Below are 10,710 nucleotides of genomic sequence, written 5' to 3' on the forward strand. Positions count from 1 at the left end.
TCCCCCTAGCGATGGGGAGGTCATGGGTTTGATCCACACTGTGGGAGTGTTCTTTTGATCTCCCCGAAAGACACAAAGTATTGTTTTTAATCCCAGGCAACAGACTCAAGAGATTTCAATAAGACTTTGGCTTTTGATGCAATCCATCTAAAATAAATATGTTTAAACTAAACGTTATTGTTGTTGTTTTGCAAACTTATAAATTGTTTGTAAACTTATAATTTCCTTTAACAAAGTTTAAGAGGGGTGTATTGGAGTCACTATGGCGATCTGTTTGTAGACTGTTAGTCAGTCTGTCCACATAAAATGTGATAAAGTATGTGGATCAAAATACTTCTGATTTCCTCAAGCAATTAACTTTAACTTAAGTGTATAATCACCATAAACATGAAAACACTTGTTTTTATCAAAAGTGATCCACACATGTCTGACTTGTTTGCCTTGAAGATATCTGACCAATGGAGGGGAATAAGACAAGTTTGTGACAAAGCTCTTGTTGAATGTTTAAAAGGTTGTTATTTTATGCTAGGTTGAGAATATTGGAAATATAAGTGAGAAAATTGGTATATTAAATGTGTTTTGTGTTTTGGTGTTTTTCTGTCATGTAAAATGCACTGTCAATTATATTGGACTCAAAACTGTGAAATGACTTTGATATTTATGAATCCTGTAATTACTCTTTAACAATATTGAAAGGTTAAATGGCATAAAAATGATTCCGCAATAGACCTCAATATCCACACAAAAAGTTTACAAACCCAAATGGAAAAGTGAAATGTCAAATTCAAATACATATAGTTTGTCACTTTTTTTTCAAATAGATTGAGAAATTCCACTCACCCCCTCATTGGTTTGGCATACTGATTTTGTTATGGTTTGCACACTCCTTCCTTGATTCATACTACGCTTTATTATTGTGTGCTTGCCACTGTAGATGCTTCATTCCCCACCCCAATGGAGGAGCCAAAGAAGATCCTGAGGTGTCACTACCTGGGCTCCACTCTCGTCAATAAACCCACAGGTATTGAGGGAGATACAGACACAATCATGCCCCTTATTCATATTTCACCCATGTATACAATTGTCAAGTATTTGCTTAGGTAGGCATAATGTTTTTTTATAAAACGCTTACTCTGTTTAAATGAATTTTAAAAAATTATGTTAAATACTCTAGGCTTAAACCATATAAGCAGCTCTGCAGTAATACCTATAAAAATTTGACACAAGATCATACTTACAAGTTTGTATCTCCTGTTCTCCTTTTCCCCAGGCATGGAGGTACTGAACGGTGCTATAGACCGGTTGCTAGAAACAGTGCCCCCTGAGAAGTGGCAGTATGTGGGCGTCGCTGTAGCCCCCTCCACCATCACCATCACTGAACATGGGGTATGATCAAAGTGACAGAATATAAAATTCAATGTACATAATTTAATTTTTGAAAAAAGCTAATTTTACAGCTGTTTGCTTTGTTTTATATCCTCTCTATTGACTTTACTTGGGAGGAAAGGAAGATGCCAATTGATTTTGTGGTCTACAGTTCGAAGGTTAAGGTCATGGGGTCATTTTATAGTAAAAAAGTTTCCACTAGAAATGTTGAGAATGCTTTAACCTAAGATCATGAAATTTTGTATAGTGGTTACAACTGCGAAGGGGAAGACCCCTATTGATTTTGAGGTCACCATGTCAAATGACATGATCACAGCGGTATGTGAGAGGACATTTTTTATGCGCTATGTTTTGAGAACACTTCAACCTGCAATCATGCAAATTTGTATTGTGGCAACTTTGGAAGAAATTGTGACGCATATTGATTTTGAGGTCAATAAGTCAAAGGTAAAGGTCACTGGAACTTGACGTACACACAATAACTTGAGAACTACAGTCTGCACAGGCTAATCAGGGATGACACTCACCGACTAAACTGGCTTTCTGCTACGTATAGACTTTCTTTTTTTTTAAATATAAAAGCGGAAAGTGTCATCCCTAATTAACCTGTACAGGCTAATCTGGGACAACACATTACGCTCATGCATTAAACCCTCTTTTCACAGAGCACGGCCCCATTTTGTTTCTGTTTTAATATCCTCAATAAAAGCAAGCTTTGTCAGTTTGACAAAATAGATTTAACAAATCCAAATGGTAAAGCTTTTTGCTAATATTTTCAGCAATGTTTTGCATAGGGTTTCGACAAACACATATTTTTGTTTTTAAACGATTTTACTCTAAGTTTTAATCGGTGAATAATGATCATTGATTTGAATTATTTTGAATGGCAAACGTATTTTCTGTTTCAAAACCGCATTTTTCAGAATGCTGATAACAAGATTGAAGAATGTCGTGTGCGGTACCTGTCCTTCATGGGTATCAGTATCACCAACGTCAAGTAAGAATACATCTGGCACTTTGCGTGGAGATACAAATAACTGTCAGTTGAAGGGCCTTGTTTGCAGTTTGGCAAAATGACAATTAAAATAATGTACTGTATTCAAAAAAGATTCTATGCATTATATGAGCCTTGTTCTGAGAAAACTGGGCTTAATGAATGTGCGTAAAGTGTCATCCCAGATTAGCCTGTGCGGTCCGCACATGTTGTGGTTATGGTATTTATAGTTTCAAGGAAGTCCCTCCTTACAGAAAATCAAGTTTATACGGAAAGTGTCGTCCCTGATTAACCTGTGGGGACTGCACAGGCTAATCTGGGACGACACTTTACGCACATGCATTAAGCCCAGTTTTCTCAGAACGTGTCCAATAATTTATTGTTTTTTTTTATAATTATCAATCACAATCAAACAAATGATATAGCTTTTGTAAGCCTGTTTATTGGTAATTTAGCAGAAACTGCATTACAATTAAGTATAACATTCAAACTACAATCCACAATCAAAACCCTACGCGGTGATGTGGTCGAGTGTTAGCTTTTGCATTCAAATACTAGGTCTGGCACATTATTTAGGTTTATAATGTGTCCATGTTGATATATTCTAATTATTTTTAACTTTTGAAAGTATTACATTTTTGCTTGTGACTTCATATAATGACATTTTTCAAAAATACAATTATCTGTGAACAAGTCCCTTCAAATTATTTTTGGTACGTCATAATTGTTAAGTAAGAGCATTATGTGTCACTTCTGTTGCAATTAAATATCTGGTAGTAAAGAACACAAGTGCAAAAAAAATTCCGAACATGATAATTTCAAGTAGGTTATTTGTATCGTTTCTGGTGACATATAGTTTAAATATGTCAATCCGGTGACAGAAACTATTAAAGTACACTTTATGTAATAAAATACAAAATATTAGAAAATTTACCTCAACAAAATAAAATCCTCTGAAAGCTTTGATGAACAGAAGATTTACAAATGTGTAATTGATAGCAAACAAAATACCATGACTTTGCAAGCTGAAGAAAAATATTTATAACAAAATACTTTGATGTGTAAACATTTCTTAAACAGTAATTAACAAAAACGTGCCCAACCATCTTAATCATGGGTCATGAAAGGGGAAACAAACTGTTTATTAATGTTGTCACTATTGTTATTTGTTTCCAGGCTGTGTGCATTCATTGTGCACAAGGCAGAGGACAAATTTCAAGCCCATGTTTTCCACAGCGACCCAAATGCTGGACCCCTCTGTAAAACCATAGAGGCCGCTTGCAAAGTGAGTTGTTAAATGTTGTAACTCACCATAGTACTGAAACAACTTTGTATAGCACGAATTTGTGAGGACTTCCCTGTTTATAGCTTACAAGGGCAAGTGTTCATTGCCAGCTTTTGTAATCACTATTTGTCCATTGTCCATCTTGCATCTTCAACATTAACCTAGGGAACACGTAAGACGCCATATTTATTGTCAAATCTTCATGAAACTTGGACAGGGTAGTTTTCCTTATAAGTATATTATAACCTTGCCAACTATCTAGAGGTCACATTTATTGGGCAATCTTCATGACACATGCTCTGAACACTTGTTCCGATGATATCTAGGCTGAGTTTGAACCTGAGTCAAATGGGGTCGAAATCTTGGTCACTGCTTTTTATTAAAACAAAAAGCTTTTGAGCACTCTAGAGGACTCATTGATTTCTCAACCTTCAATTATCTTTGTCAGAACACTTTCCCTAAGTAAATCTAGGCAAAGTTCAAAAGTGGTTCATGAAGGGTCATTAACTAGGTCACAAGGTCAAATTAAAGAAATTAGAGGTCACAGTGGTGTAGTGGATATAGTGTCCACCTAGCGATCGGGAGGTCACGGGTTCAATCCCCAGTGTGGGAGTGTTCTTTTGATTTCCCCCATACACACCAAGTACTGTTCTAGTGGCAGGAAATTGACTTGAGAGTGTTTCAAATAAGCCTTAAGCTATCTATGCAATCGAGCTAATATAAATAGGTTTAAATTAAAGTTAACTAAATTAAAGAAAAACCTTGTGAACAGTCTAGAGGGGACCTTTATTGCTGAATCTTTGTGAATTTTGTTAAAACAGTTCACCTGATTTTATCTTGGCCAAGATCAAAACTGGATAGAGTGGGGTCAAAAATGATCTCACAAGGTCAAATAAAAGAAATTCTGATCACTCAAGATGAAATGTTGATGAAACTTGGTGAGAACATTATTGCCAATGATATTGTCACTGAGTTTGAAACTGAGTCACAGGGGATCAAATTAAAGGAAAAGCTTGTGCACACTTTAGAGGTCACAATTTTTGTTCAAACCTGCTCAGAACATTTTTCCTGAATATATATGGGTTACAAGGTATCGAAAACCTGATCACTGGTCTCAAGTAAATCAAATGCTATAGAACACTCTAGATGCCACATATATGCCAAAGTATATGCAAAAGCATAATTTGTTTTAAACAATTTATTGGCTGAGTTCTAAGATGGTTCTTTAGACATTGCAAATGTGGATCAAAACAGTTGGTTCCTTCAGTTCTCGATCTTTGGCCCTATTTTTAGAATCCGCAAATTAATCTTTATCACACTGACCATTAAATGCTGTTGATTTAAGTTTAAAAAATTAAAAATTATTCAGTTACATCAGTTAAAGGTGAAATCTCAGTTTATAAAAAAAATTCACCTTTCATTTGCAAGGGTATTTCAAAACAAAACATAGAGTCCACACTTGTTGTTTGTCTTGGATGTGCTCAATTTCATGCAATATACATGTTTGTAATGACAGTTGTATACAGTAACAATATGTTTTCAGTTGCGTTACCAGAAATGTTTAGACGCACAGCATCGATACCTGGGGAAAACAAGAGAACGAAGAAATAAGGTATCTGTGTCTGAAACCTTCTAGCGTCCTTTCTAGTTTCAGTCTTTTTAACCAGGTTTTCCGAAGGAAAAAACTAGTTATTAGATTGGCGAATGCGGGCGGGCTGGCTGGCTGGCTGGCGGGCGGGCGGAACAAGCTTGTCCGGGCCATAACTATGTCGTTCATTGTCAGATTTTAAAATCATTTGGCACATTTGTTCACCATCATTGGACGGTGTGTCGCCCGAAATAATTACGTCGATATCTCCAAGGTCAAGGTCACACTTTGAGTTCAAAGGTCAAAAATGGCCATAAATGAGCTTGTCCTGGCCATAACTATGTCATTCATTGTGAGATTTTAAAATCATTTGGCACATTTGTTCACCATCATGGGACGGTGTGTCGCACGAAAAAATCACATCAATATCTCCAATGTCAAGGTCGCCACGACTAAAAATATATTTTTTTTTAAAACAAACTTACAAAGGGGGTTAATTTTGTGTGTTCATTTCAAAAGTTCAGTTTGAGTTTTCTCCCTTTATCAGATTTTTTTTTCACAATGAAAACCTGGTTTTGTGACAATTTTGTCCCTTGTCATTGTTATTCAATGTTTCTGGATGTTGTTTTTTTGTTTTGAAAACTAGAAGCTCTTTTTAATCTCATGTTAGCTCACGTGTGCACAATGGTCTTTATTATAGTGAATATTGTTGGTTATTTTTCATCTGTATTTAAATAAAGGTGAGTTGTTTTGTTAAATGTTTCCATATTTATGCTCCCGGTAGGGTGGCATATAGCAGTTGAACTGTCCGTCAGTATGTCAGTCTGTCCGTTCCTCCAGAAAAAAACTTTAACATTGGCTATAACTTTTGCAATATTGAAGATAGCAACTTGATATTTGGAATGCATGTGTATCTCATGAAGCTGCACATTTTGAGTGGTGGAAGTTCAAGGTCAAGGTCATCCTTCAAGGTCAAAGGTCAAAATAAAATATTCAAAGCTCAAAGCGGCGTTCTCATGAAGCTGCACATTTTGAGTAGTGGAAGTTCAAGGTCAAGGTCATCCTTCAAGGTCAAAGGTCAAAAAAAAAAAATTTGTTCAAAGCGGCGTTCTCATGAAGCTGCACATTTTGTGTGGTGGAAGTTCAAGGTCAAGGTCATCCTTCAAGGTCAAAGGTAAAAAAAAATTATTAAAAAATGATTTCAAAGCGGCGCAATAGGGGGCATTGTGTTTCTGACGAACACATCTCTTGTTTAATTTTGTATCTTGTGCTTTTATATTTCATCCCATTAAATGTAGTGTTTACATTGTTTTTTCAAGATATTTGGAATATTGGGAAAACATTTCTCACTCCCAACCATAAATAGAAAAATTCTTAAGTGTTTATATTGTGTCTATTGATAGAATTTTTTTGTTTCTTTATTTAAGTGAAGATGTCATTTTTCGATATAAATATTGTGTCACTGTTTAAAAAATATTTATTCCCCCCCCCCCCCCCTTTGAAGAAATTGGCATAAAGCAATGTGTCTGTGTGTCTGTGCGATAGTTTGTGTCTTAGCTATACTGAAAAATAATACGTCACATATGTCTTATAACATGATGGGTCGCTTATAACTCCCATGTCCCTACCTCAAAGGTTAAGGTCATACGTGGAGGTTTAAGGTCAAATGTGCCATAAACAGCATGACAATTTCTGTGTCAGCCATAACTTTGTAATATATATAGATGATGTTTAAAATAACTTGGCAAAAATGCAATCCATGTTAAGATAACGTGTCAAGTATGTTACTTGTCTCCTTGCCTTAAAGGTCAAGGTCACTCTTAGAGTTAAACTGTTAAATGTGGTCATAACACAGCCTTTCATTTGTCATTCAGCATTTGAATTTGAAGATAACTTACTCCTAATGCCTACCATGTGGAGATGGCATTTCTTTGTAAAACATGTCTCCTTACCTCAGAGGTCAAAGCACACTTAGAGGTCAAAATTCAAATTTGGCTATAGAACAACACATTCTGTTTGTCATTCATCATGCAGTTTTAAGGTTTTAAGGTAACTTGCTTAAAATGACTACTGCAAGACTACATGAGGAAACTTTCATCACCTGTCTCATTACATCAAAGATCAGCGTTACACTAAGGGTCAAAAGTAAAATTTGGCCGTTAATAGCTTTTTTGAAAGGGACTTTTTCATGTTTTGGTAAATTGACAAAATTAAAAAAAATTGTTTCAGATTTGCAAAATTTTCATTGTAGTGAGGAAACAGTAATACTGAACATTTACCATGTTCTAAAATATCCATTATATGCATCTTTTGACGATTTAAAAACCTGAAAATTATAAAGCGTTGCAACGCGACACAATTGAATAGTTCTGTTGTCGTCATTATATTTTGTGATACTACAAGGATTGCTTATATAAAGTATAAAATACATCACTTAATTTATGAGCACGGATGGCAGAGTGGTCTTAGCGTTAGAGTTTTACTCCAGGGGTCGATGGTTCGAGCCCAGTTGCGGGTTACTTTTTTTTTCTTTCTTTAATTGTATTCTTGTATTTTACTGGAGCTTTTCAGATCCGATGTTTACATTTATCAATATAAAGTATTAAATGAATATCTTCCTAAATCTGTGAAAAGGTCCCTTTAACATCAGGGAATTTTTGAGACAAAGTGGAATGTGTGGCAATCTGTGAACTATTGACACATGTCTGGTTTCTTTATATAAATGTTGTGTCACTGTGTCTTTATCATTTTCCGTAACATCAGTGTTGTCTCACTGTGTATCAAACATGAGGTAAACCTTTGGCTGGCACAGGTGGAAGCTGAGGAAGATGACATGACTCCTACAGAGCATCGATCTCTGAAAGACGGTGTCATACACAGGGTCGAGGTGGTCGGAACGAAAGTGAAACCAGTCCTGCAGCAGGTGCAGACTGGTATGAAAACTGGAGTCCAGTCTGTGAGTACGGGGCTTAAATCTGGGGTCCAGAAGGCCAAGTCAGGCGTTCAGACTGTGTCAAACTTGCTGTCGTCATTCAGGGGAAGGAAACTGGTGGATAAACAGTCCAGTGAGCAAAGCCAGCCGATGATTGAGCAGTCCTAGCCTTGGCCCCCAAAATTGGACGTTTTTATCTTTAATATTGTGATATAGGTATTGTGAACGTTTTTGTTTTCCTCTGTATTGTCTTTCTATGAAATCATATTTTCTTATGCATGCATGTATGGTAGATGTATTGTTACATGTTTTGATTTTATATTGAAATGTGTCTTGCCATCTGCCTTTATAATGTCACATGAAAGGGCATTATAAAGGGGTTTAAGTCAGGCACGCTAGCTCAGTTAGTAGAGTGCTGTACTGTGTCTAAGTATGTGCACTGAGTACTTGTTACCCCGCTATCCCATGAAAAGTGTGAGTTGGTAAACTGACCACTGCGATATGAATGAAATACTGTTAAAAACTGAGAAAATTCCAACTAAACAAACAAACAAATGTAAAAGGTTTCTTTTGGCAATGGCATTTTTAGTGTTGGTGACTCTCAGCTTGTGTGCAATCCTTATGAAAATATAAAATGAAAAATATCTTATACAATAATGTCACATCTTAATTTTTAGGGGCACATTGTTTTATTTCATTTGGTTTGATCCTTCATATTGCAAGACTTGAGCTTATATATATTAAATACAATATTAACACATTTTTCAATCTACCATTGAAAAGGGTCGAGTGTTGTATATGTATAAATAAATACCAACATTTGGATGTTTCAGGGAGTGAAGGCTGGATTGAAAAGTGTGATTTCGTCTCTGAAGTCGCCGACAATCATCCAGAAAATCTTCACAGAGCGAGTCTGTACGGGGGAGGACAAATGAGCAGACACAGTTTTGAGATTACTTCACAATGATTTGTTTATCAGTTCATGTGCATTTCAGTGTTGTTTCTCAACCAGTGAGGCGTGCTGTATTTACGGTGAACCAGTACTCAACATAAATTTGTTGCAGGTTACAGGACCTGCTTAAAAAAATGCAATGCTGCTAGAACTATTGATTGGGTTGAGTTCTTCACAAACCACTATTTAATGTTGTAGTTTGTTCATACATGGGAAACTTTTGTTTTTAAAACAAGCATTCATAAATAGTGTTCAAGTTGATTACTAACATGTTTTGAATATTTTTTTAGTTTGACAGTATTCAAGTTTACAAATTCCTCTATAAATACAAAAAGTTTCTTACTACCTACTGATGTTTTTGTGGTTCAGATTGTGTGATCTTAAAACATAATAAATTGCCTATTGCAATTTGCTGTATGCAGTTATCACTCAAATAGTAATCAGTCAAGAAAACGTTTTCGATATGTATTTATGTTTGTCTCCATTTGTGTTGAAATGTTTTTTTTAACATACCAATTTACCATTCATTGTGATTTTTCTAAACAGAGTTGTATTGATACAGGTTATTTTTTTGTTATTTAACAGATAAATGTTACATATAAGATGTAGATAATTACATATTGCAATATACATAAGGGTTTTGTCAATAATTGCTGTTTAAAATTTACCACCTATTTACAAAAGTGTGCAGTACACAACATACATGAAATGATAATTAAGTTTATAGAGCTAAACATGTTGGCTTACATTTTAAAATTCCCACTGTTAACAAAAATATTCGTCTATATGAATGCTTAAATGGACCACTTGGTGTTTACTTGCAGTCAGTTTGTGAATGTTTTATGCTATATATTTGATTCAAGTTAAGATAAACTTTATATTGTTAATCGATTTGAATGCCATTTCTTATGCACTTACAGAATATCTCATAGGATAGATGGTTATGAACAATTGTAGTGAGTTGTATTAAAAACTGTGCAATAAATACCATGGTTGTATGTGAATTCAAGCTGTAATTTGCCATTGAAATCTCATATTTTTTTCTTTATATTTATATTTTACTGTGTATTTTATTTTTTAGGAATATTGTTTTCAAGAAAGGGTCATGATCTGAAAAGTTTACTGATTTATAAGCATTCCTACAAAGATGTGCAATTATGTGTTCAAACAACAGAACATTCAACTTTAATTATATGATAACATCATACAAACTACTTACTTCAGAATATTCTTATTGTTTTAAATGAGTTGTTGCATAGTTGATGTTTATGCAGACAAAATGAACTTGAAGCAGAAATTAAAAATAATATACAACCATGAAACATGTATACTTATTCCTTATTTGTATTTATATATATATATTTTTTTAATATTGTATAGTGATTGACACAAACCAAACGTACACACACAAATCAAATATATTATTTTTAAAATTGGTATATTTTAACAGTGAATGGTAACAAGGTAAGATGATCTTCATATATGTACACAGCAAGATTGTCTTGCATCCTGAAGTATTGTTCAGTGTTGGCCAATATTGTAGATTGCATTCGGAACAAATTATTGATACCGT

General features: G+C 34.8%; 2 protein-coding genes across 3 annotated transcripts in view; both read left to right on the forward strand.

The window, feature by feature from the left end:
* Nucleotides 1-5,719, forward strand: part of LOC127876051 (ubinuclein-2-like) — a 145,589-nt gene extending 139,870 nt beyond the window's left edge. Inside the window, exon 17 of the transcript XR_008047625.1 lies at nt 5,528-5,719. The gene's annotated coding sequence lies outside the window, so the exon portion shown is untranslated. The remainder of the gene's footprint in view (nt 1-5,527) is intronic.
* Nucleotides 1-10,028, forward strand: part of LOC127876052 (amyloid beta precursor protein binding family B member 2-like) — an 85,142-nt gene extending 75,114 nt beyond the window's left edge. For both annotated transcript variants that reach the window (XM_052420902.1, XM_052420903.1), the window contains exons 11-17: nt 935-1,021; nt 1,271-1,386; nt 2,310-2,383; nt 3,557-3,665; nt 5,209-5,277; nt 8,066-8,401; nt 9,019-10,028. In XM_052420902.1, coding sequence (XP_052276862.1) covers nt 935-1,021; nt 1,271-1,386; nt 2,310-2,383; nt 3,557-3,665; nt 5,209-5,277; nt 8,066-8,353 — 743 coding nt within the window. In that variant the 3' untranslated portion in view covers nt 8,354-8,401; nt 9,019-10,028. The remainder of the gene's footprint in view (nt 1-934; nt 1,022-1,270; nt 1,387-2,309; nt 2,384-3,556; nt 3,666-5,208; nt 5,278-8,065; nt 8,402-9,018) is intronic.
* The last annotated feature ends 682 nt before the right edge of the window (nt 10,029-10,710 follow it).

Source organism: Dreissena polymorpha, chromosome 4, assembly GCF_020536995.1.
Source record: "Dreissena polymorpha isolate Duluth1 chromosome 4, UMN_Dpol_1.0, whole genome shotgun sequence".
In the NCBI taxonomy this organism is placed as follows: Eukaryota; Metazoa; Mollusca; class Bivalvia; order Myida; family Dreissenidae; genus Dreissena; species Dreissena polymorpha.